This window comes from Amblyomma maculatum, chromosome 9 (assembly GCF_055883805.1).
Source record: "Amblyomma maculatum isolate TAMU_Amacu chromosome 9, ASM5588380v1, whole genome shotgun sequence".
Lineage (NCBI taxonomy): Eukaryota > Metazoa > Arthropoda > Arachnida > Ixodida > Ixodidae > Amblyomma > Amblyomma maculatum.
This window is the reverse complement of record NC_139352.1, coordinates 78,576,214-78,603,705: the sequence shown is the minus strand read 5'-3', so window position 1 is coordinate 78,603,705 and position 27,492 is coordinate 78,576,214. Positions and strand designations below refer to the sequence as shown.

General features: G+C 45.5%; 1 protein-coding gene across 1 annotated transcript; it reads left to right on the top strand.

Annotated features, from left to right (window-relative positions):
* The first annotated feature begins 100 nt into the window (after positions 1 to 100).
* Positions 101 to 26,449, top strand: LOC146179533 (uncharacterized). The gene is made up of 12 exons (XM_084579184.1): positions 101 to 240; positions 3,244 to 3,328; positions 5,328 to 5,551; positions 6,660 to 6,754; positions 7,427 to 7,581; positions 9,745 to 9,824; positions 10,258 to 10,329; positions 12,381 to 12,993; positions 16,189 to 16,295; positions 18,859 to 18,942; positions 22,885 to 22,953; positions 25,654 to 26,449. The coding sequence occupies exons 1-12, from the start codon at positions 196 to 198 to the stop codon at positions 25,663 to 25,665; spliced, it is 1,641 nt and encodes a 546-aa protein (XP_084435310.1). The 5' UTR covers positions 101 to 195; the 3' UTR covers positions 25,666 to 26,449.
* Positions 26,450 to 27,492: the final 1,043 nt, after the last annotated feature.

The window sequence follows — 27,492 nt, the reverse complement described above, 5'->3', positions numbered from 1 at the left end:
AAGACAGAATTCAATTTCAACAAACCTGTGAACAATCTCAAAAAGTGTTTTGAGGAAATTATGATAACAATAACTGAGTAATTTCAGTTCAGTTTTGTCGAAAACTGTTTGCGCGGCTCTGCGATTGGTCGAAACCGCGGCGAACTCGTTTACCCGCCATTTTGAACGCGGGTTCATGTTCAGGGCGCAGCCGTGATGTCGGAGTCGGAGAGCATGCCGGTTGAAAACAACGTGAAAAATGTGAGTGCAAAGCGCTGTGGTACGTGCATACCTCGCGGCTCCTGAGCGTTGCATACGAATAGCGTTTCGAGGCGCACTGACAGCGCTGCAGAGGGCAATCCGTCCGGCCGGCAGTGCACTTTTTGCGGATCGTGTTAGGACTAGATCCCGTTAAAAACAATGGCAAAACGGGCGCGCGGATAGGCACCTTAGGCCTAAGCGCGTAGTCGCTGTGTTGCCTCCCCGCTGCGCGCCTGCCCCGCGGCAAGTTACGCAGGCTTTCTTGCTAAGGTTCAAATCTCAGCTGCTGTGTCGAAGCGTCGCGATCGCTTATAGCATTCGCCAAGTTGTTCCTGCTGGTGCCAGCGAGGCTGCGGTTGCTGAGAAAAATACGCGCTGCCATTGGCGCCTGTTTGTCGGCGTGATGCAGGTAGAGCGGACTTCCGCGATTGTGTCGCCGGTGCTGCTTCTGTTTGCAGCTCGTGCGTGGACGTCTCGCTATTGCAATGACAGGTCGATACGGCCTGCTCAGGGTCGTCGTCTATTTGCTGTCCAGGCTTTATTGGGGTCTAAATCGTTGCATCACATGCAGCCTGCGTCGCCCGCAAACACAAAAAAAATACACTGCTACCACGTGTCGGAGAAAAAATAAAAAGAGGCTGCTTCTCTAATCTGAGTCTTTGCTTCGTCGCGAAAGCTCAGCGTCTTTGGTCAGGCATTTCTGATGCGGCACAGCGTATTTTCCACGGTTGTTAGTGAAAATGTTTGTAAAGGTTTGCCGCTGCGGTGACTTTGAGGCGCGATGTCACTAGAGGGGCCCTTCGAAACACTCGTGTACCGCTTTTGGCATTTTATTCAAGGCCATGCACAGCCTACAGTGAGTCCGAACCGTCCTGACCTTGCGCTTAAAGTTCTCAAAATGCGCCGTAATCTAGTCTTCGAAAGCAACGCAACCGTAGGTCAAAACTGACGTAAAACAAAACGACAACCTACAGCAGGTTAATATAGTTGCGTTATCGTAGTCTTTGCGAATCTCATTTATTCTTTAACATGCGGTATTCTCGTCCAATCAATTGCAAATGTGCCACCAAGTGGTTTGTGCTGCGAGTTTGGTAATAATTGTTCTGGCATCTCATAGCCTGAGTCGCCTTGGGACATTAAACCCCATAAATCAACAAATAATGATTCTGCTGTGTTTGATAGTCCTGCAAAGTGTGGGCAGTGTTTTACATGCAGTTCACACCATTTTGAGTAGTTTCGCCTGCTTGTGATACAGGCATGAATACATGTATTGCTATGCTGTCTCAGTATGAGAAACGCTGCACTATTCTTTTAGAGTTTGTATTAAATCCGCTTCTGTAAAAGTAGCTGTGTGTGCGATTTCGGAGACAGCCCTGGTGCACTGCAAATGAGTACCTTTGTTCAGAGAAATCAGCCCGATACCCTCTCATGACCAGACCTGTAAAGATCTCATAATTAGAAAAAGTCATGTATACATGTAGTACTTAATCACCAGCTGATTAGCACAGAGTTTCATGTAAAGAACATTGGTGATACTGTGAAAAATTCAGCTGCTGTGGGAGACATTGAGACATTGAATGTGAGCATTGTGTATTAATATTAAAAGTGGTTGATGAAAAGTGATTATGCTTTCTAATATGGTTTTATTGAATTGTGCCTTTGTCATTTCAAAATATGCATGTACTCTCATTGTCAGTGCATTCTGTATTGTACATCGATAACATATTACGGGATTTAGTGCTTCTTCTTACAGGCACTGCATTTTTTTGTCTGCAGATTGCAGTGGTTGGGCAGTGTTTTGCAGTAGCTGGCATCATGACTGCTTTTTTATTTTCTTTCACGCTTTGGAAGGAAGACAAGAATGAGCAGGATGTAAATGGCTGCAGCATATGTTGAGGTGGGAAGCTGGTTTCAAGGAAACCATATTATACCCAATGCACATTGACACAATGCCGGTTTGCAAATGACGATCAGAATCTTGAGGTCTATTGAGAACAACCCTACACTCATAATATGATGGGAAAAAAAACTAAAATGAAAATTTTTTTTATTTGATCATGAAATTTTGGACTGCATTGATCAGCTTATAAAATGCTTTTTGTTTGGCTCTTAAAATGACTCAGCTCCACAGAATGTCCGGTGGTCAAATGTAAACAAACCGACAGGCAAACTGAGATGGTGACCATGGCACCTCAGTAGCCCTTGATCAGCCAGCTAACTAGTTAACACCTTGGTGGTGCAGACGGGCCACCTGTAGCACCAACTGTCAAGCATTTGTGATGTATCCTGCAAGTTTCAGCCATTTTGAGCCTGCTGTGCTTGTTAAATTTGGAATTTAAATGGCATTATAAGCAGTGTTTGAAAATAACTTCTGGATTTATTGACTGTGCCGTGGCTAGTTTGCTCCAATATATCTGTTTTGGGACCCCTGTGTTGCTGCTACTTTAAATTGCTTCAGCGCTTCGCATTTCTCACAGACATGGTTTGCCTTTTTCCGCTACTGGGAAAAGACAGCTTGCTCTTTTCAACATGTTCATGTGCTGAGTGGAAACCAAGGCGTTCAGCATCGATGTGTCACAGTGTGCAAAGTTTATAGATGATAATTTGACTTTGCTCTGGGAGAATTTTTGGTAAAGGATAAGTGGATAGCTGGTGAGCCGGCATGTCTTTAGGAAGGTTGCCTGTGATGTGTTTTTTGTTTGACACGAGGCACTGATTCCACAAAAGAAAAATGAATGCATCAGGAAACCTTTTCAACTCGTTAAAATGTGCGGTCCTTAAAATGATTATGACCACCAAATTTGCATTGGTGCCATGTAGCCAATCATGGATGTGGAGTTAGACTTTTTAGTCACCGTGGCATGCTGGCTTCATGCTGACCACTTGGCAAACCAAAAACACTGGACTGTTTTGGTGCTGTGTCACCTATGTTTGTATGCCTTTAAAGCTACCACAGCTGGCGAATGCCGTAGGCTTAGTGTCGCTGTCTTTTTTTGTATGCAGGTGCAGGAGGAGAAAGCACCACCAGAGGACAAGCAGGAAGATGGAGACTCTGCGGAGGAGAGTGGTGAGGAGGAGGAGCCAAGGCGTAAGTGCTCGGAAGACTTTGCTTTTGGTGTGAGGCCGCTAGCATCGTGTCTACTCGGGGTGCGCTGCATAACGTCACTTAAACATTGACCATGCTGTGGTGAAGGGGTTTGGAGGGTACTACTGTGAACAGTATTGTTCTCAGGCATCCATAAATATTTTAATATTTATTGATCCAATATATTACAGCCTTGTAGTCTGGCAGATAATACTAGACCTAATTATGTTATTTTCGAATTTCGAGCTCCCTAGACGCATTCTTTATATCGAAATAAGTGACTGAAGTTGAGACCTCAGAGCTCCTCCCACTGACAGCGATCGCCATGTTGAAATGTTTGGTGATGTCACAAACTGACATCGGCTGCTGCATTGTCTGCTGCTGTGCCGGCTCCGATAAGCTGCCGATACACTGTACTTGCTGTGTTTGCACTTGTTTACAGACCAGCATGACTTCCAGTGACATTACGCAGCATATTTCTGAAAACAATATGCAGCCTGTATTGAAGTGAGGTCTATACCTTGTCTCACAAGATGTTTGCAGCACTGCAAAAGGGAGAGGCACCCCGGTCCAATCAGGATCATATCAGGATCACGGCCACTACAATAGGCAATTGTGCGCCTCTCGCCCCCGGTGGGGGTGACAGTAGGAGCACAATTCTCTATTATAGTGTGCAGGGGTGAGAGGCACTCAGGAGCACAGTTGCAAGGGCTCCTCTGCCTTTCGCAGTGCTGCAGATATATTGTGAGACGAAGTATAGTTGTTGCCCACACGTCCACCTTCCTTCCACCTGCCACCACCATTGTCCGATGGCAGCACTGCCCCTACCGCTGTAAACACCGCCGCGCCAGCCATACTGGTCGTGCTTCCCGCAAGCCATCTGCCTTGCACCAGTTGCAGAAATGCATGCTAAAAATTGTCTCTCTCTTAATAATATTAGGTCTCAGGAAAATAAATTTCTAAAATTAATGCTTCTTGAGAAATGCTCACCCATGCAATGGGAGTTGCTGCTCACAGCCATGTAGCAGTTGCCGCCCGTGCAGCGCCCATCAGATGTTCTTGTATGTACGCTAGCTCCACTGTCAAGGCGTCGCCGAAAATAATCATACCTCACCTTTACTACAAAACAGAGGGGTTGAGAGTAGGGAAGTTGCATGATCTAATAGCCTATTTACAATAATGCGTCGCTGGTCAATTACAAATTGCCATCCGCTGTTGCTTCGATACAAAATGCTCTAGGCCTAGCGGCGACTAGGGAAAAGCCAGGCTCACGTCCTGACAACAAACAGTGCATACGGTGCTGCTAAGACGGGATCGACGGGGCATTGACGCCTTGATATGTAGCATGGCGCACATTATACAGTATGCTGCTGCTGCGCCGTCGGACGCCACTGCACACTGCACATTCTATGTGTTGCTTTTGAGGCAGGTTTCAGGTTGTTGGAGCGGGCCAGCTCGTGCACCTTTTTGTACTATGGCGCTGGCGTGCACAGGAATTTCGTCTACAGGCGGTGCTATTTCCTGGGTTAAAAGCACTACTAGATGTAAAAAAGCTCAGTTTGTGGTAACTGCACTTAGCGGCATAACCGTGGTTTTGTCTGCCACATCGGCTTACTGCTTGCGCAGCGTAACCGCGGTTGACGCTCGTGTACAGAACATGCAGCAAGACGTCAGCGGCTGCACCGGTTGCCGGATCAGCAAACCGTTCACGAAGGATCGAAAATACTAGCTTAAAAATATCTGCAGCTTCGATGGTTTAGTTGCTTGGTACATTAGGAATCGGATGCAATCAGCAGTTTGTATTCCGAAATTGGTGTCGTGACCCCTTTAAAGCTAGCTAAATTTAACTCTACGATAGTCATCTTTTTTTGAATAAATCACCCAATTGTTTCTGTAGTGAAAATAACATTGCTGATGAAGTCTTGTGATGTTTATATCTCTCCTCTGACATTTTCAGTGCCCAGGCTTAAGTACATTTGTCTGTGACCTTTGGTGCATGCAGTCGGCCTGCTTGACCAGCCCTTGGAGCTGTCGGGCTCACGGCAGCGCAAAAAGGTGGAGCGCCTGGACGTGAGTTTCAAAATGGCAGCCCGCGAACGGCCTCCGCCCGAGCAAGGGAAGGGCACGCCCCTTGGTGAATGCCCTCGTATCGAGCACAACATCAGCCGCGAGCGTGCTGACAACCTCAAGGTCCTTCACCGGGTCCTCTTCGGACGTCCCGGGGCTGTGAGTTGTCACTTGCTTTTATTTATTATTATTGTGTTCCCTTTTTCTTATTTGCTAAGCTTGGAAGGTGTAACTGTGGCTGCCACTGCAGGACAGCAAGCAGTAAGTGTGCTGAAACTGAGCACTGGTTAATTAAATTAGGTTTCGTGGGAGTGCTTTCTATTGGGAGGGGAGCGGCCAATGTAGACAGGTTGCCACAGGGGTTGCCGGCATCGACTGGTAGTTGAGACTCTACTTAGAGAAGGCACTGGTGGTTAGCTGTGCAGGAAGGGCTGCATTTTATTGATTTTGTCAAGAATTTTGTCCTGTCAAACACTGTCATGTGCCGCCAAACTATGATTGTATTGTTTTTCAATAAATCTGTGTGTGCGTTGGGCCTGCATTCGTAATTGTAGGTTTAGTCTTGCTGTCCCACACGAAACGAAAGGTGAGATTTCTCATTTTGATGCCAAGCTTTGAATAAAAAAACTATGTTTTCACAGCTTTTGTGTGGTCCATCTTTGAGTTCCCTTTGCTTAAATTTATTAGGAGACTTGCTTGCAGGAATTTCTGCGCATACTTTTAAGACAGGGACTGGATATAACAAGCTAATTTTTGTTCACAATCTGACTTGATTATAAAATGGTCTGACCTTATTGTATTCTGTGGCACCAGCTTAGAGCACGTCTCCATCATTGCAAGAACGCTGACGAAGAGCCTTGGCTCATTTGGCACGTCGGTGAGTTGCGATCAGTTGCTAAGCTGGTGGCATGCAGGATAATGGGCCCAATAGATTCCAAAAAGTGCCGAGAACCCAAGGGTTTTGCCGTCTTTTCCTTCCTGCCATGCAAATGCAGAGAGCCCTCTCAAGAAATGCCCCAGTTTCAATTAATGGTGAGTTATTTGAATAGTGAAAAACAGGCTGATCTCAACAAGTGCAATGCGTGATCAGTCCCCAAACAAGCTGGACAGTGGGACATTAAAGTTTGAGGCAAGCTCAGGGAAGCCAAAAACTATTCCAAAGAACCTAGTTTTTTACAAGCCCTTTGTCTAGAGAAAGGGTTCGTTTCCGCTGCTGCTTCTGTGCTGTAGTCAGTAGTCAGTAGAAAAGATATTTTATCTCGTGCAGCCGTCTGAGATCAAGAAGAACCTGCGCAAGTTCAGTGGGTTCCCCTTTGACAAGGACTCTGCCGAGTACATCAAGAGGCAAAAGATGGTGTCAAAGTGAGTGCACATGGCGTTTGAAGGCCAAATTTACGTATTAGTGCTGGCTCCGAATGAATCCCTGGGCCACGTTGGGGTAGCATATTGTTGAATTATACTTGGAATTTGGGCAGAGCAATCCCAACTAACATCTTGCGTCTTGAAACATGCGTGCATGTGCGTTACACGCACTTAAATTAGTCTAGCAAGCAATGAGATTGCAATACAAACCTGAACACGATATCAACGGTTACTTGGGGAGAAAACAGACAGTAGCTTTGTTTCTGGCTGTGTAAAGGGGGCATCATAAGTTGCACAGCTGTTCGATAGCACAAGTTGCATTTAATGGTGGATGGTCTGATGCTCGTGTGTGTGCTCGTTGCCTTCCGTAGGGAGCTATTTTGAAGCACGGACTCTTTCAAGCCAGCCTTGAAATATTATTTCTTTTCTCTGCTAACTTTAATTTTACTAGAGTCTTCAGCTAAGATCTCAGTGTCTTCTGATGGGGTAACAGATTTCTGCTCCTGACTAGGTTGCCTTCGGTGTCACTGACCTCATTGCATTTGGAACTGTGTGCCTCTCATTGAGGTAGACAAAAACAGAGTTGTAGGGGCTTCCAAGAGATGGCGCTAAATGAATAAAGCAAGTTGGTAGAACAGGTGTCACAAGAGGGGTCGCCAATGGATGATGCAGGCTGAAGAAGGCAGCTCAGCGAGACCTGCTGGGCGTGCTGGACCTGGAGAAGGGTGGCACGGTCGACGAGTGCACAGAGCGTATCCTCAACTTCTTGCTCCAGCCTTTTGACAACAAGAAGCCTCTGCCGGGTGCCAAAAAGGCAGCTGCAAAGAGTTGAGTATTGTCGTCACCATCGACAGAACAACAGTATGCAGTCCATTACACAACAACGGTGTGACATGAAGTGGGAGCTGGAAACTTGGCAAAAAGTGCTACGACTTCCTTCAATTAGAAATGTATATGTATGGAATTTTCAGTTGAAGAGCGTGTTGGCGTGTAAGTGGCAGAGTGCGTCAGAATGCAGCCGAGACATGTTAGCAGAGTCATTTATTGCAAAGTTTGTGGCCTGCTGTCACTAATACCCCTGTCACACGGACAGTTTCGATCCTCATTGATCTCGATCTGCATTCAACTCAATGCAGATAGAGTTAGTCACACGGCAACTTTGAAGTGCAGTCGAGCTCGATTCTGCTTGACTTCAAGCTGCTTCCTCAAGCGCTCTTGAGATTTCAAGCACACTAGAAAGCGGTCGTTGACACCCTAGTCATCAATGAGCTCTAAAGCGCACACGGGGAAAATTTCTCAATGCTCACTGAAAACGCATGGGACACTTCAATCCTTCTTGAAACCTCAATGCAGATCGAGTTCAATGAGAATTGAAAGTTACCGTGTGACAGAGGTATAATATTCAGATCTCTTTTAGAATTTTTCAAAAATGCCCACCTGCTACGCTTGCTTTTTCTTAGAATCCACTTCTTTGCCCTACAAAACCATCGCTCTCCTTTTCTTCACATGGCAATGCCTGCCCATGTCTGTCGGTTTCTTTTTCTGTGTTGGCTGGAATGCTAGTGGTACACCCATAGTTTTCTTTATGGTGGCTACAGGATGTGCAAAATGCAGTGAAGTGCAGTGTAACATAAAAGTCAAGGCGATGACTACAGGCTAAGAGCTATGTCGCTTTGTGCACGCAAGCAAAGGGCATGACTGCATCGCCCAGTTTGCAGTGTGCAAACTGGGCGATGCAGTCATGTGGAAAGCTATTCGAGGTGGCCATCAAACGTGTACACTTTGTGGTTATGGTAGGCATGTGGCAAACAGTCATTTGAAACAATCTGCTAATTGGTTTTCACTTTTTATACCCCTGTTACACGGACACCTGTATGGCCTTCAGAATTAAGGTTGCTCCAAAGGTGGTTGACTCGCAGCTACATGGCAAAGTCGTGAGCCCTTTGCGATAAAGGACCGTAGCGGGAAAGGCAGTCGTCAGCGGCCTTCAGCTACGTAAAGGAGCAGCCCAAACATGAGGGCCACCGAGCGAGCTGGAAAAAAAAAATAAAACAAAAAACTTGACACAAATATAGCTTTCAATATAATATTTAAACCTAATTGATTCTACTTAGGTGTTAACTACTTAAACCTAATTGACTCTACTTAGGCGTTAATTTTGCATTTAAATGAACTTTAAAAACCTCGAATGTTGATAGAGGGCTTTGAACGTTTTCAGCAGCTGCATCGACATATGTGTCTCTTCGTTGTGACATGCGTTTAATGTGGTGTTCTTTCTCCTTTGCTTTTTTCTTGTGCCAGCATTTTTTTGTTTTGTGATTGGCTGTTTACTATTTATTTCCTATTGCCACGCTTTATTCAGCTGTTTCATACATTTAATGTGATTTTTTCGCATTTTGATTTCACGTCCTGGGTCTCGTCGCTCATTTGTTCATGGAACACAACCTATTTAAATTACTTTGAAATTCGCACAAGCAAAGTGTGCCTTGCACACGGAACAAGGAGATTGAGTGTTTATGTGGTCAGAATGGAAAGGAAAATGGAAAAACTTTTGTTAATAAACATTCGCTTCGAACCTTCAGAATCTTTCTTTGTTAATGAATTAGTTACTTTCCTAACATAAATGAGGGCAGTCTTGTTCACTTATCACTTAAGCTAAAAGATATATACTTCAATTTTGGTAGCTTTTACTAGCGCCATTTCAATTCGCAGTGGTTGAAAACCATTGTGATTGCCACTCGACGGATGGTGCTCACGTAGAATGCCTGAATTATCGTCATCTCCTTTTCGCTTGCCGTATAGCTGTGCCACTTCTCCTTTTTAGTTTTGCTCCTTTAATGGAATAAACTACCTTTGCAGTAAAGACCTTGGAGAAGTGCTGTGTGACTGGGGTATTAGTTGAAGTTGCTATCTGAAGGGTCGTTTTTTATTACACATGAATGGGCCTTGTTAGCCAGTTAGAAGCAGTCTTTTTCTTGTTTCTTTCCCAGGAAAGTCCACTGGATCGTCCCCTGGGGCCAAGGGTCAGGCCAAGCGAAAGAAGACTGGCACTCCCAAAGCAGACAAGAAGGTAAGCACCACTGTGGGGAGATTTTGATGAATTTGTTTTCAGTCATTTGTAACTGTCACCATTGTAGGCAGCCCTATTCTCGGGTGACGTGTTTAACACTTGGCACATTCGCCATCTCACTCCAGTCGTGTGGAAAGCATTTCAACTGGCGTAGTTTGACTACCTCACTGCTACATGCAAAAACAAGCTGTTGGGGATATGATAGCATGTGTGCTTAGCTTAACAGGGAAGGTTTTTACGGGAGTCAGGTCTGTGCTGCTACAGAACAGCGGCATTTGTTTCACGCTTTCTTTCTTGCTAGGTTCAAGCACTTGAATTCTTCATGCCCACAGTGTTAAATATGCCAGTTCTATGCCTCCCTCCCTTCTATGTGCAGCATATCACAGTGTAATGTGTTTATGCACGAATATAGCAAGTGGATTTGGACTTGCAGGGGAGGACAGGGAGGAAGCGGCCAGCTGATGATGATGATGAAGACGAGGAAGAGTCCGAGAGTGAGGCAGAGGTGAGTGTGGGAGTGTTGGTGTTTCACTTCTAACACGTTCACTGCACCAGTATACTACCTGTCAAATTTTTACTGCACTTTCACTGCTCTATATCTCCTGAAAATTGTCTCTGCAGATGCGAAAATTTCCTGCAGCCTGCTGAGGAAAGCCAAATCATGCCAAAGTAGTTGGGGCTTGGTTTCTGATGCAGCATTCTAAAAGGCTTTTCAAAGGCAAAAGCATAGTTCACTTTGTGAGGCTGTAGACTGAAAACTACCGCAGTGAAAAGACTATTTCGACTCTTTATGGTATAAAAGTTTTTGGGTGGACCCAGCCTCACCCGTGTTGGCATGAACAAAGTACAGTAAAACCTCGATAATTCGAACTCGGTTAATTCGAAATCCCGGATAATTCGAAGGTTTTCTGCGGTCCCGTATTTTCCAATGTAAATTTGGCCGGATAATTCGAACAGGCGGCCTGCGCCAGCCCGGTTAATTCGAAAATTTGGACTGCTATGTGGCAATGCCTGATCCATGTTTCGCCGCAAACACGGCGAAACGACGGCCCTACGGAGCCGCGAGGTAAAGCCACATAGTAATGGTGATGATTTATAGGCGAAGCGCCCCAGCCGGAGCACTCTCTGCACAAAAATCGGTCCACAGTGCGCCTCGCGCACCGCCGAAACACGTGCCTGCAGAGGAGAAGACGTGCTTCACTGCAACACGGCGGGCATCCCGGTTTTTATCACGTGACCTCGCCCCCACTCCATCCCTTGGTGTGCTTCGCCCACTCTTCCCCCGTGCCTCCGACGCTGCAAGTACGCCACCACCACCGGCACGCCGGTCTCGCCTGCGCCATTTCTTTGTGTTGTGCGCTGTGGTTAGGGGTCGGCTACTGTGCCGTTTTTTGGGCGGGACTGTGCAGAAGTGCTAGCTTTGTGACCGTAGCAGTGCAGAAATGCCAAAGTACAAGACTTTAACGCTGCAGCAGAAGTTCTGCTTGATCCAGGAAGCAGGCAAGAGCGCTTGTTCGAAGACCGAGTTGGCCGCTTGTTCGAAGACCGAGGATGAGTCCAACGCAGTCGGCTTCGCCGAGTATATCAACATTGAGAGCGAAGAGCAGACTGGCTACTCTGACTTGGAGAGTGAGATCACTGCTGGTACGAACATGCGCGATGACAGCGACGATAGCGACGACGACACCGACGAGCCTCCCCGAGCACCTGCTCTTGGTGAAGTTATCGGATCGCTGAACGTTATCCGCAGTTTTGTTGAGTGCCGCGGTGGAAGTTCAGAGATGTTTCGTTTATTTGACCAACTCGAGAGCATGACCTTAGGAGCCGCAAACTACCGGACGCGGCAAACCAGCATCTCTGATTACTTTCAGTAGTAATTCAAAATATGCCGAATAAAGGTAACACGTTCCTGCAACGCATTTTTTTGCCTAAGTCTTATTTCTTGGTGTGTTCAGTTAATTCGAAAACCCGCTTAATTCAAAGATTTCTCGCGGTCCCGATGACTTCGAATTAACGAGGTTGTACTGTACTCTGATTTTAAGGCAACAACAGTTCACTGAAAATCCGGCATTGGTGGCCGTCTGCTGGCATGATTTAGTTATAGCGTGGCTTTATATGTCGGCTGGTAGCCTACGCTATCGCGTCATAAACTTGAGTGTCCCCCTGAATTTTTTTTGCCTTCAGGTTGGCACATAGCCAGTGGGAGTATGACCTTAAATGTGCCCCATGCGAAAACATTCTACATCTTGTTGTCCTTTACGGTTAGTAGACCGAGTTTTTCAAGACGGTGAAACCCGAGAAATTCATAAAGAACACACACACACACACACGCTTGGAAAACTCAACTTGCCATTTTCCATGTAACACTTGCCTGTACTAATATTGTTAACTTGTGTTTGAGCTGCTTTCGTCATGTCTGCACCTCATTCTGTGACTGGGCTGTGTGTCATGCTTTAAGCCATACTCCAAACCACTTGTGTCGTTACGCTTTTCACGCTGTGTTTGATGCAAGAATAGACCCCATTTCCACAATGCGTTTTCTATCTTTCTCTGCAGAATTCAGTTGAAAGCGAAGAGGAGGAAGACGAGAAACCGGCCAAGAAGAAGGCCAAGCCCACCCCCAAGAAGAGCACACCCGCCAAGAAGAGGAAGTCTGCTAAGAAAGTGGAATCTGAGGAAGAAGACGAGGATGAAGACGAAGAGGAGTCTGATAAGAAGGACGAATCGGATGAAAAGGACGAGTCTGATGAGAAAGAGGAGGCCAACGATAAGGGTGAATCTGATGAAAAGGATGACTCCAAGGAAGAGGCCAATGAAAAGAATGAGGTTGACCAAGAGGATGTGTCTGAGGAGGAGGAGGAAGAAGAATCAAAGAAGAAGTCTGAGCCCCCAAAGAAGGCTGAGACATCGAAAAGGGGGGCGGATTCTGCAAAAAAGGCAGATTCCGCAAAGAAGGCGGATTCTGCGAAAAAAGCTGAACCTGCAAAGAAGGCAGAGCCAGCGAAAAAGGCTGAGCCCGTGAAAAAGGCAGAGCCTGCAAAGAAAGCAGAGCCCGCAAAGAAAGCTGAACCTGTGAAAAAAGCTGAGCCTGCAAAAAAGGCTGAACCCCCGAAAAAGGCTGAACCGGCCAAGAAAGCCACACCTGCGAAGAAGGCCAGGAGGAAGCAAGGTGAGTGCATGGATAGACAAATTTAACTCCTGTTCAGCTGAATGTATTTGGTGGAAAGTGGCGTCCATTTTGGGAGTGCTTGCTTGCAGGGGCTGCCGAGAGTGCTGTTTTTCATTTTGTGGCCTTATTGGCATGAGGCTAACGAATCAACCATATTTCACAGACTGTTTGAAAGCACAGGAAGCTGTTTTTTTTTTCCCCTGCATGAGGCTTCTCTCATAACCTCACCTGCATTCACTTTTTGCAGCAGTGTGGTGCCGCATTGTGGGGCTTAAATTATGTTGCCATATGCACATGGTGTGTCGAGGGGAACGCAAGGCTTGTGCATTGCAGCTTGCGCAACAAAGGGGCAAACTTCTATCGATTCAAGCTCTGCGTGCACTAACTCTAATAACTTCATGGTCACTTAATGTGTAATTGACCCTTCAGTATAGAGTGTATGGCAGGGGGGGTGCTTTAATTTGAAGTGCACTTCATTCAAATTTCTCGTCTATCAATTCCAGTTATTAGGCATCATTGTTGTCACCACAGGGGACACAGGTGCGCTACTATTTTTTTTTTTCTTCTTTCTGTGTGTGTGTGTGTGTGTGTGTGTGTGTGTGTTTACATCGCACCTCCACCAAATGAGGGGTGTATTGGGGGTTATTCGAAGGACTGGAGACAGCGACCGGTGACACAAGACGACTGTAGAGTGAAGCACAATCTCGTCCGAACAAGACAGTCCGAGCTTCTCCGTGCGCGCGCCAGCTGATCGGCGTCTTCATCGTCGTTAGCGTCGGTGCTGTATCTTCTTCCTTACAATTACTGTCGGAACTGCTGCTTGAAGGTGGGCCAGTTTGTGGTGTGGGGCTCGCGGTTGATAAACCAAGTCCTGGCGACCTCAATAAGGTAGAAAGAAACGTTCAGGAATTTTAAAGCATCATCCCACCGGTTGTAGGCACTGCAGCGTTCATAAGTGTCGAGCCAGTCATCGACGTCTTCGTCACGACGACCAGTGAACAGCGGCGGGTCGCGTTGTCGTGTGGGCACCATCGGAGGAGGCGGTGTAGCCGCGGTAGAGGGTCCGGCCGGGTCGGGATTGCTCTTGGTGGACATGACTATGGTGGCAGTTGCCAAACGGGGACCGGAACGTAGCTCCAGCGAGAGGCAGGGCCCAAGGCAGCAAGGGGATCGAATTTCACCTCCACCACTTGTGAAAGAAGGCTAGGTTGAGACGGCAAGGTCGTGATGGCAAGGCCAGCGATGCCTTGTCTAGTGTTTTAATCCGATGATAAAACCCAGGTGCGTGCCGGAGCCGGCGCCGCAGGACGATGATGATGGTATGTACAAATGAAAGAGGAAGATCATGGCATGTACAAATTAAAGAACATCCACGGAAGGCTCACAATATATATTTCTGTTGATGGTTGCTTTATTCATGGCCCAAGGCTATGCGCAGCTCTACATTGTGCCATTGAATGGCGCGACACTCAATACTAAAGAGGTAGGTGGTATCGAGTGTAGTCATGCAGCTAGCTTCGGAGTATCAAGTATCGAGCGGCATCCGGTGGAATAATGTAGAGCTCAGCACGGGTTTGGGCTGGCGCAAAAGCTCGTACAATTAGACTTGTGTACACATATAAACGAAGTCGGCAAAATTCTCCGCATCTAAATTTCTCTCCTGGCATGCAGAGAACCCTCCAGAACATTTGACTCACACATTCTCAGGGAAAGCCTTTAATTGCGGTGGAAGTGGATGACACGTGTGTGGTGGCAATGATGCACCCATATAGTTTTGGTTTCACATTCATTGTTGCCTTTTCGAAATGCGACTCTTCAATCACGTTGCCTATTTGAAGGCGTATGAGGGGGCCAGGAAATGATGGTGGTGTGTTACATTGCTTTGTTTCTTACATGGCAACGACGTCGTGAACAGTACCCGCCATTACAACAGATGAACCGAAAGGTAGTTTACGCCGCACATTGTTGCTTTGTGTCGCAAGTGCCAGCACATGCGTATTCATGCATGTGACAGCGTCTGAAGTGAGATTTTCAGGCGGACAGGCGTGCCTACCCTTCCAGTTCTTCTACCGAGGCTTCTGAAAATGAATAAATGCATAGTCACAGCAGGGTTCCCTTTGAGCACAGGCTGCCTCTGCATTCGGCATCCATGAAAGCTGCGTCTCATCTTGCAGGCTGTACAGGTGCTCATGCTGCCTAGTGGATTTCACTGACATTGCCTTTGCGAATCTTATTCGTACTACCCCGGATGGTGCATGGTATGAGGCGGTCTCCACCGTCACCCACATTTACGTCAGCCATGCACTTTTCAACTGCATTCCGGGCTGTGCTCACCTTCGCGTTTTTCCTTCGGTTCGTTTTGAGCTAGGAACGAAATTTCACTACATCAAAACTGCACCAAAAATTTACTTCATTGTACTGTGGCTAAAAATAAATGATGTTTTGTGGGTGTGACGTGAAAGCCAAAATGCTTTGTTACAACAAGGATTTCATTACATCGACATTTAACTGAACTCAGCTTGACCAGGGTTGTGCTGAGGGTCTCTTGTTTCTCGGCCTAGAGAAAGCAGTGGTGGTGCCTTGCTGGCACCGCAAGAGGCACGTGTTTTATAAAGCAACGGTCAAAGAATGGGGCCTTGTTGCCGCCTTTCTTGCGCATAACTTTCTGGAAGGTCAGGTTCTCGTGTAGTTTTGACTGGGTCAAACACGGGCTCTGAAGTGTGGCCCATGTACAGCCTCGTCCACTTCTAGCTAGAACACGGTCACTGCTTTCAAGGTGTCATTGCATCCGACCCGGCCACGCAGTAATCTAAAGTGGCTGGCCATGTGAAGCAGCACATCCGTGTCTCTGTGTGCTTGCATCGCTTTGCATCGATATCTGCCTGCGTCAGATACAATGTTGCTTTAAAAGCAGTGACCGTGTTCTAGCTAGAAGTGGACGACCCTGTACATGTCTAGCACAGTGTAGCCTAGGTTGCGATGCATCCTTTGAGGTTAATGGGGGCAAGAAAGGGAGTCGGTTGCTGGTTGCCCAACGATGAAGGCAGGCGTAAAAGGGATGACTAAACTGGGGCAAGTGCTCTTTCAGTCTGACTAGTCACTCCTGTATCTTTCGGTACCCAGTCCTTTTAGCGCTGCTTTCCTTTGGAAGGACGAGGGTGGTGAACACCGGTTTCCATTGTTTTTCCTATGCAGAGTCTGAGGAGGACGAGGAGGATGAAGCAGATGAGAAGCCTGTCACGGATGGCAAGGGAGATGCAGCAGCCCCACCTGGCAAGGCCAATGACAACACTGAGCCCACGGTAAGCTGCAATTCATTTTTTTTTTTAACGAGATGTATATTTGTTGCATAGTCAACCAGCCTGCATTCAAGACTGCTGTCCCCAGTTGCATGTGGCCAACTACTCAGTTCTAGAATGTGCGTACATGCCAAAAACTTTATGGTGAATGTATCGATTGTATGGGCAAAAATGTACTCCCCTCTTTGTAAAGCGTACTGAAACAGAATTAAAGTGGAGGCAGGACAGCGCAGTTGTGCTAAGCAGCGCACAACTGTCTGCATAAACTGTGTTGCCGACTGCCCTAACTCATGTGACCCACTGCCATTGGTGTGTGTAGAGCCACTTTTTTCACTCTTGTCACTGCCAAAGGCATTATAGAAAAGCTGTTATTTTACACAACACATTTTCTCCGGGAATAATTTATTTTGGAATTATCTCGCAGTCCGATGGCCTGCTATTACCAGAATATGGATAGTAAAACCTCATTACAAGAGACACTCAAGGGACCCGAAAAACGTGTCTCTTGTAAGCAAGGTCTCTTGTAACCAAAAATTCTAAAAGCACTGTGTTGATCTGTTGATTAGTTTACTGCACATCAGCATATAAGTGCATTCACACGCATTAACAGGAAATTGTTCACGAAAGCTTAAAGAATTTATTCATACTACTAGTATGTATTTTGTCAGTGCAGAGTGTATTCCTTCCCAAATTCTGGAGGTAAAGCATTTTACTTTGCAAGCGTTCCTGTTGCTCTAATACCTTTGAAGCACTCTTACATGCTCGTCACCCTCAGATGTTCACAAAGAGAAAGACATCAGGATTCTGAGCATTCATCTTGTGATCAAATTTTAACAGCGAGGCGTTAAAAATGCTGGATGTCATTCATGCATTTGGCTTCGTAGGTGACAGTAATGCGATGCCAGTGGCTGAAACAGCAGGGTCATTTTGAAGGGGAAGCACTCCTCAGTTCCGGATGTATACAAAACAGACACAGATATGGAACAGAATTTAGTTAAGGAAATCTGAAGTTCATGTATGAGTTGGTACGTTCCAGATGCATTGCATGAGCACACCTGGGTTGTGTCTCTTCTAAATAGTGAAGAATTTACTCCAGGGACCTCAAAAAGTTGCCCTTAGTAACCGAGTGTCTCTTGTAGCCATGTCTCTTATGTGCAATGTTGTTAACATGGCCGACATAGGAAAACCAACCAAACCATTTTTAAATGTCTCTTATAACCGAGTGTCTCTTGTAATGAGATTTAACTTTCTCTCGCACTTTGCACTTCAGGCGACATGACTTAAGCGAATGCGTCGAAATAAATGATCTGTTGCACACTGGTTTCCTGTAAACGAAAGGTGCCATTCACTGGAAACACTCCCAAGGCTGCGGGAAAACCATACAGGGCCTATTGCTAGCATGTTGAAATTGAAGAAGCCCCAGCATTGTTCAAGCAAAAGCCACTGGCAGAAAGAAGGCAGTGAAGTAAAACTGAAGGCGGAAAGGTTACCGCTTAGTGCCAGCTGTCTTCCCTAAGGCACTGCTGCCCAGGGTCCAGGAACTTACCGTCGCATGTGGAGGATAAAAAAAAAGGCGCACAAGATAGAGGGCAAAACTGTGCGCTTGTAAATATGAGCACTAAACCAGTGGCAGTGCATGAGCGCATCAAAGTGGTAGATTCCACCACTGTTAAGTCTTGTCAGGTCACAATAGGCAAAAACTTTTAGTCAAGCTTGGCATTGACAAGTATTTTCTGCCTGGTTCTGAATTGTTTTCAGGTCAGCTGCGTTATTTTAAACGTCTGTACACGTTTTGTCAGAGATGCATATGTAGTCGGCAAAGCATTGAACATTGAAAAAAAAAGGAGACACTTTTTTTCTTATTGAATGTCTGGAAAAGTGCAGTTGTTAGACACATGTTTCAAAATATAATTGAAATGCTTTAGGAATGCATTACTGATCTTTGAGCTGCTCCAAAATGGTTGAGCCTGCCTCCATTGCAATGCTCGCAACAGCTGAGAGTAGACTTGGCCTGGCTTTTTGCATCCTAAACCAAATGCATTCTGGTTTCTGTTTCTTAGGAATAGGTAGTTGCTTGTAATACTGCTGAACTCATTCATAACAAACTTGACTCTGATGTAATAGCTTGTGTGAATTTGACTAAGCACAACTCTTTTATCCCCTCTACATGCTGTGATGCGTGCAAGCCACTGCTAGTTCGGCTAATTTTCGATGCTGATGACGGTTAATTGTTCGGGTCATACTTGTCAGCTTATTGCTTACATACAAGACTACTGGTTCTTGTTGGTAGTGGCACCCCAGGGTTTAGTTTATAGACAGCTGATCATGGCAGCCTTTCACGTGTAGTTTCTACCACAACTGCTTTAAGCTTGAGTGAAAATGGGAATTCAAGGCCTTCCACTTTTAATTGCCAATCTAAACTGGCCTTGTTGACACGGGTGTCAACGCTTGTCCCTAGTAGGAAAGGTTACCGGTTCCGAGTCACTCGGTGTAGAAGTGCCAGCCTGAAAATGGCTGCTACCTGTGGCATCTCATGATGTGGGGCTGATTTTGTGCGTCATTTCAGGAAGAAGACATCAAGGAGCTGATCAGGAAGATCCTGGATGGGGCAGACCTCGAGGAGATCACCATGAAGAAAGTCATTCATGCGGTCAGTTCATGGCTATGCCTGCATTTGCATCGGGTCTGCTACCTGCATCCTTATGTCCTTACTGGACACCAACCCTTTAAAGCCTCTGATAGCTGTACTCGTGCTCCCCACACACACATACACACTCACTCACGCACCTCTGCATATTTGCCAAATGATTTGCACAATGACAGAAGCGGTCCTACCGAAGCAAAATGGAGGTACAATGTCGTAGGCTGTCACTATTGGGCGCGAGGACATACCGTGGCGCCACTTCTCGGAAGTGCTCGCATAACGAAGTAAGTGGGATAACACACGTTGAACTGCTGCTGTGGGCTGCTTTTCTAGGCAGTTCAGTTGCGAGTTAGCTTTAGGTTCATTTCTTTATTTAATACACACCTCCGTCTAGGCCTGTATAAGCTTATTTTGAGGTATGAGACCCACTCATTCGGCAAAAAAGCACTTCACTGAATGAGTTATCGTAGTTGGCGAGCTTTACTGCTACGACTACGCACACTGGATGCAGCATTTCCGCTGCTATGAAAAAGAAAAAAGAAACTAAAGCTACCACACAACCAGTCAGATGTAAGCAGTCAGTGCACAGGTAATCAGTCCAGGTAATCGGGAGACAGTCCTCTTCAAGAGCAGAGGACTGTCAGGAGCCTGACAGATGCTGAGCGCCTTCGCATAGCGCCAGCGGAAGCGGCCCCTTTCCCCTGCTCCCTTGAACGTAGTACTGGGGATGACATGGATTAATTTTTTAGCAAGTTACGCATATTTCAGCACATCACAACGTGCATGCAATGCTCTATCTTTCGTTCATTCACGGGCTCTGTCATTTGAAATTACTACAGTACTGGAGAGACTGCCTGAGACAACTCACTATGCATACCACTGCCCGAGGTGGCAGAATCTTCTAGTTCACTTCGGTGAAACTTCCATGTCAAGGCGTTTATTTAGAACAATTTGAGACCTTCTAGCGTTCGCACGATCCCTCCTTTGGGAGGGATCCTATTGGACCCCTCCTTAACCCTATATGGACAAAATCTCGCTCGCTGAAAATGTCTGCTGCGCACATCATAAGAATGATCACTCGCTGATTTGCCCATTCAAATTTTGATTAAGGGGAGACGCGGGTCGAAAAACGGCGATTTTCAGTAAAAAAGTCACTTTTGTGATTTTGTCTGTTTCAGCAACACTGATCCTTCCTCTTTAATATATAAAAAAATCAGAGCCGAAAACAGTCGCGAAATCATTTAAAAAGTCTGTTAAAGCACGCAAGGTGGCTAAAGAAGGGGCAGATACGACCCATGTTCAAGCGCGTGACGCGTCAAATCGCGGCGTCGCACGCCACTGAAATTTTGCAAGGCGGCAGGCCTACGCTTTTTCTCCCTAAAGCTGGCTTTGCCGCTTCACAAACCCCCAGCAAGTAATAAAAAAAAAAAGTTTCGCCGCCCAAACCTAGCATTTTCACTGGCCATTTAAATCACGTGGTGCGATTTCGACCACGCCATTGGCTGTCAGTGTGGGAAGCGGCCATAGCTCGTCTGCTCTTCATGCGACGCGTAGCTCGCTGTCACGCTTGCCCGCTAGTTTTCTTTCGGCGTGTTTTCAAAATTTCATGCATCTTCGTGCTCGTCGCTCTGATAGAATCCGAGAAGAAACGTGACTTTCGGTGTCGAAAGTACCGATCAAACCACGCGTTCAAGGGAAGTCACCGGCAAAGTGAAACGGCGTGCAGTGGAGACGTCCGCGGAAGCTAGGCCTAACCTCGGCGGAGGCGACACTTTTGACAGCTCGAAGCCGGCTGGGCACTGAAGTTTCAGTGACAGCTTAGACGATTTCGTCAGTGCATTGGATAAGAAGATAAGGATCTTCGAGCGTTGAGGAGACCTAGTACGGCGAGTGCCTTTATCGGCGAGATCGGTGCCGCGAACGCACTGGCGAGCGAGCAGCATGTCGGGAGCGCGGACGCTGCTAACTTTCCGTTCGCGAGTTGGCCAAGAAGTGAAAAGGACTCTCGTCGTTTCTAGAGCTGCGTTGCAGCAGTGTAGCGTGTGCCACGTCTGTTGTGTCGTAGTCGTGCACGGTGTGCAGCTCCGGTGGACGACGCCCTTCAGCCAGCCCGAAGGAGATTTTTGCCGTGAACGTCAATGCAGGGGTTGCGGCGCTCGTTATTGGTGCTGGATACAATCAACTTTCCCGATTTTGTGTGGTTCTTGGTTTGCCGAAACAAGTGCACCATAAGGAGTTTAATGCCATAACAAAAAATGTGCACCTTGTGGTTACAAAGCAGTGGCTGACAGAAGCAAGGTCTCAGCATCACTAAATAGCCAAGAAAGCACGCCTTGAGAATGCTGCTCACAATGTAACTGTGGGAGCAACATATGATGCTGGTGAATTCTAAAACTGTGCACTGTATCATAATACCCTGGCCTGCATTGTGTGCAATTTTCATGCAGATAGTGCTGCTACAACAGCAATAAACAGCTTTTGTATCTTTAAATCGCATTTTTCTCGAATTCGTATTTTGGGCCGAATATGAGTTTTGTGCACAATATTTTATGTCGTTATTTTAGTTCAATCAACACCAAATTTGGCATGCATAATCTTTAGGATGTGTAGAATGCAAGTATCTAGGTTTAAATGCAATCAGCAGTATTTTTGGGCATGCAAATTTAAAAAATTATCTGGTGCTAGCCACTAAAAACAAGGCACCAGATATAAAATTGTCTCAAAACATTGCATGCCAAGGGAATGTTGCTATGTTGCTTATTTGCACTCAGTGGAGTGTTGGGGACAAGAAGAACTAGTTGGCTCTGCCCTACCATGCTTGCTGCTGTGTACAGCAGCTGCACAAACATGCATTGTTTTTCACTTATGCATGGCATTTAGAATATGAAAACATTAAGCTATTTTAAAACTAAAAGCATATTTAGAAAGAGGAGATCAATCTCTATAAGTGGTGCAATTTTCATTCACCTAGCATCAATATTAAGAAAAAAATGTTTTCGAGTAGCATCTCCCCTTAAAGAAGGTTCTGTGCGCTTATGTTTGGGGTAGCAGTGGGAGCTTGCGCTGGGTTCCCTCACGTCTGGATACAGAGCAGTAACGGACCGTAGCAACAGCTTAAATAAACTTCAGCAGCCTCAGTCACGATGCAAGATCAAAAGGTGCAAGGCTGGCACTCTATATCAACCCAAACTGCAGAAATAAACGCACAAAATCAATTGAGCGTCTGCTTCAGTAGCAGTAAGAGGAGTCACGTGATCCCACTTGCTCCCCTAGGCCGACACTAGCGCCGTTCGCTCCCGTGATTGTGCTCACGCTCAATAGTGCAGGATACACTGAATGAGGATTCCTCTGTCAGCCTCACCGCAAGGCTTATTTTCCAGCCAAAGGTCTCGTTCTGAGATGCCTCACGTTCCTTGCGAGGACAAGTGATATTTTATCATATTGTGTGCAGTGCAAATGTGGAGGTTCTGCGGTGACGGTCACAGTAATGGTAACAGTTGTGGTGTGCGCAGTATGTTATATAGGCATGCAGCAAACTTAGTGAGTTGCTTTTTGTTTACTGTTTAATAAGGAGTTTTGAAAAGGAAGCTACCCATCTGGCATGTATTGTGTAGTGCAGATTTTTGCAGCCCCGCAGCCTACATTATATAAGCTGTCTACGCTGTGCTTTATGAATTTTGGCAGGACCAAATAGTACAGTTCGGATCATCCAAGAATTTGAAATATTGAACTTCAGATCAAAGAGACTCAATATGCAGTCACCTATGGTTATACCTTATAATATCCTTTCTTCTTGATTGCTTATGGTGCCAGAGTGAAAAATGTTGCCTACTTCTCTTAAAAAACAATTCTGTTGTTTCCACTGTCCTTTTTGCAAGTGTTTCGGTATTCCCGTCTCCACATTGTGGACTGTGAAACACCATACTTTTTTTCTTTTCTTTTATGCAGGTTTTCGACAAATATCCTAACCATGACCTGTCCGGAAAGAAAGAGTACATCAAGTCAACAGTGCGATCGGTATGTCCTGTGTCAGCTTACTTCCTATCTGTTATTAGCAGTAGTATGGGCTTTTCTTATGCTACTTTCACGCAGATAGTTACAATTGCCATCGAATCGAGGGCTTTCGAGAGATATCAACAACCGTGTCACACCACCGTCACCGCCTATAAGTTTGCAGGCATGCAAGCAATCAGCTTACAAGGTTAAGGGGGGACATGGGTCTTGAGCAAAATTTTCTTAATATTTGTCCTGTCAGTATGAAATTTGCAGGGTTTATGTAAATTCTTGTGCTGGTTTCAAATATGTTGTTAGTTTTCTTCTACATAAATTTGCTGAGTAGTTACAGCAACTTTGCTGTTCCACACTTGCGGGAAGCTTGTAAAAATATCTACTGAAGGGAAATTGCTAAAATGCACATGGATCTGTTCCTGAATGTCTAAGGAACACAATAAAACAAGTTTTGTGCTCCTGCCTTACTACAAGCCAAAGTTATGGAAGTTTTAAGTTTCAGCTTCACAAGTGCAACCACCCCCTTTCTACATCTTCGTATGTTTAAAAATTTTTCATGCAGTTGAGACCTTGTATAATAGCTTTATTGTGTTCCTTTAACACTCACGAGCAAGTAAAAATAAAAATCATTACAATCTAAGGAGTAGGAGAGCCACAATGCCACCCGCAAAATAGAAGGGTAGGCAAAATTTTCATTTTGAGAAAAATGGAAAAAACGAATTGCAATGTCAAACACTAATTTAATCAAACAAAAACTGTAGAAATGCAGGCCACTGTGGCCTAGTAGGCTCCTGGACAGTAATCTGCATTGGGTTTGCCCTTCTGCTTTCGTTTTGCTGCAGTCTGAAAAGCTGCAGAGGAAGCACGCTTCCTCTCTGCTCTCAGTTCGATTTAACCAGTTCAAATTGTTGAATGGTCCTTAAGAACTCACCGAAAACTGTTTGCATCGCAGTAATTTTTGTACGGTTCATTACGAAAAGGTGTTGGGTCAGTTGGTACATGACTTCAATGAAAATAGCACATTGCAAATAGGACAGAGTGTAGAAGTTGAGCACACACGCGCATACAGCTCTGTGTGCAGGTCTTCTATTCTCTGTCCCGTTTGTAGTGTGCTGTTTTTGTTAGAGACCTGTAGGACGGTTGCCCAGGATGAAACTCGGATGGGAATGGTGGTTTTTCATGGTTTTGTTGTGCACGCTGTCTGGAACGTTCAAGCAGTGCGTCAAAATCGTATAGGCTTCCGCCACCTCTTTCTGATGCAGTGTAGTAGCGGTGATTGCTCTTCACAAAATAGCCCCATCGCGTTTTGAGGATGCTTCTTTACAGAGTGTACGCTGTGGGTAAAGCATCGCGATGAAGTGCGAAGTTTCAGCATGCCAGAAGCGGCATGTGAATGTTCGGAAGGGATAGTACAAGCACTGGAACAGCATGATGCCCAACCGATGCACATCTTGGGCGCAGCTGGGGGATGGCATGAAATTAGGAGAAGCACTGACTGAGCTATTTTTAGGAAACAAGGTACTTCCGATCGTTGTCGTGCCTGTTTGCGTAGGCACCACTGTTTCATGCGGTTCAGGTTTTGCGTGGCGGACAGGTCTATTCCTGTCCGCTGCGTTAGTTGTCGGTGCGATTCCTCATCCGAATGAATTAGCATCCGATGTCATAAACTTACATGCTCTTTGACAGGAACCTTAAATCTGAATTATCCGAGTTTCCAAGATTATTACTGTATAAAGAGGAAGAGCAGTCTTTTTTTTTTTCCCCCCCTCTTTCTTGTTCCGTGCCTTAAGCCAGTTTATGCATAAGAGCTTTGACACCTGCCGCAGTGTTTCGGGCTGCATAGATTGCTGGTGTTGCCTGCATTTCGTTTTCGGTATTCTGCGTTGCTACTTTTTGCTGCTTTCAACTAATAGTGATGCCGATGCTGTGCTATGCAAAATAGCATGGCATTTAGAGGTGCCATTTACTAAATAAAAGCAAATGTTCCCTATTGAAAAATGACTCTTTAGTATCAATATTTTCATTTACATGTTGTGTTACCTTGCTGGTGCGTTCCCAATATTTGATTAATCCCCCTACAATAATTCTTTGTGGGCGTTATAGGTACTCATAACGAATAAATAAAATAAACAAACAGCATCATCTGCTGTGTTCTGATAAGACTGAAGATTATATCAACCCGTAGAATAGCAATGAACCATGCTACCTTGTGGTTTCTGCCACAGGGATGGTTGGCTGGTACTGATTGCACCAGCCAAATTGCATGGAAAATAAAATCTTTAGGCTACATATAGGCAAGCATCCAGCATCTATCTATTCATTGTAATGAGAGGAAAATGTTGATGTTATTGCAAATAATTTTAGTTTGAGCTTTCCGGTTTCTTAAGCACTGCATGATGTAGAACATATGAGGAAGCATTTGGTAGCGAAAGTACTGAAACAAACCTCAAGGCTTTGGGCCTTCTTCCCCTTTCCTCTTGTTTTCTCTTTCTTTCCACTCGTACATTATGCTAGATACTTGAAGATGTGCGAAAAAATGTTTTGGATTTGTTGCTTTTAAAACTTGTCAAACCTTTTGACACATTTGCAGTCTAATTTTCTTTTCATTCTTTGTTGGAAAGTGCACCTTCTCAACAGCAGTAATGTGATGGTGACACCTGAGGTGGAATTGATGTGTTGAATTGACAGCTTTTCTGATGTGTTTTGCAGCTCATCTCATGATTGGCTATTGGCCAGAAGTCCTTGCAGTACAGCTGAGCAAGGGACAACCCCTCTTTGAGGCGGATCCTTTTTAATGCCTCCACCTTGTACTGACCTCCGCTGCTCTCTTCATGTCTTCTACAGACTCGCGTTGCACTACCTGGAGTGCCGCTTTGGTTCAACCATGGGTAGATGAGACAACTGTGTTGAATAGCAAGCTAGGCTGACCTCTGCGTGCAAGCAGCAATCGGCCGGTGGCAGTTCATTTGTTTTGTGTTGAGAACAAAAGGATGTGTTGATTCCTTCAACTTTTGTTTTTTAAACGTTCTTTGCACGCAGTGAAGTGTAATTTCATTACAGGACAAGCAATGGTAGACCACCATTTTGTTGTAATTTTATGCCGTTCATGCATGTGTAATCTTTCACTGAATTTCTCTGTCGCCACATTTTGTATGCTCGCGCCAGTGATTTTATTTTTGTTTCTTTCACATTAAACAACCTAATTTTGACTTTTGGGTCAGGTTCAGGAGCTTAGCTTCTGTACATGGCATGCTTGACCTCCTCCATGAAACTTTGTTTTTATGTCAAGTGCATTGTACATAAGCCATTCACTCATTGTTGGTCTGCTGCAAACTGTCAAGCATAGCTTTTCGAAGGAGGAGATAAAAGCTGAAGTGGCACGACTGGAAAAAAAGAAAGAATTTAGTGTATGGTGTAGTAGTTTAGCAACCACGAAGCCTTGTTGAAATGCCTGTGCTCGACGGATCACATTCGCGAGTGGAAATAAAATGGTTTTCATTTTGCACAGATGACTTCATCTTGAATGCACACATTGCAGTTGCAGGTTCTGGACAGAGACCCATGGATATTTGGAGAGGGTGAGGGAAGATGCTTTGTGGATTTTTGCCATTGAAGATTGACCTCGCAGTTCAAAAACCCAGTGCTGGCTGCGTTCTTCAGTGTTTTAGACCAGTGGGAGCTGTTTCATAAAATCTTTGCAGTCTGCTCCTCAAATATAACTGCACTTGAGAAACCCTCGTTGGAAAAAACTGGTTTGATTACAGTAGCTACGCTATAATTTCATGAACGTACGCGGCAACCTTTCCTGGCAGATGACTTCTCCAGGGTCGGGAGTGCCCGAGACCTCCTCCATGTTTACAAACAATGCGATCGATGTGGCGCTGCAGTCATCTGTGATCCCACAGTAGGCTAAAAGTATGAGAGCGGCGCTTATCAAGCCGAGTTATGTGGTCTGAAGGCGCCTTTTTGTCAGACCAAATTACCAGTTCTCGGGAATTTATCAGATAAGGCCAGACATAAAATCAAAAAGGATCATGTAATCCCCCATATTTGGGGGCTTTGAGCTGTATTCTAAATAAAATAGGTAGATATGCACAAGATATTGGGCGGAAATGTCATGCCCATTCATCTGGGCTCCAAATTAGTATCTCTGCTCAAGTGCATCGAAGTGGTAGGCTTTACATTTGAATCCAAGTCAAAATAAGAGTGCATTAGGTCAGACTAGGTGTTCACTTCGGAAGTGCACAAGCAAGCATTACATTTGCTGCAAGTCTGTTCCAAGTGGTTGCTACATGCTTTGGCTGTTTGTCTTGTCAGAGATTAGTGTGAAGTTGGAAACTCAAACGTGCATTAAAAGGAATTTGATTATAGATTTTGTACTTCAGAAAACGAAGACGGCAATTATAAACGACGTTTAACTACAGTGAACTGGGTTCACTGTAGTTAGACCTAAGAAACGTGCTCCAAAATGCTCGAGCCTGTTTCCACACGCGGGCGACTAGGGCCAGCCCTTTAGCTAGTGAAAAAAGGGAATTTGTCTGGGCTGTG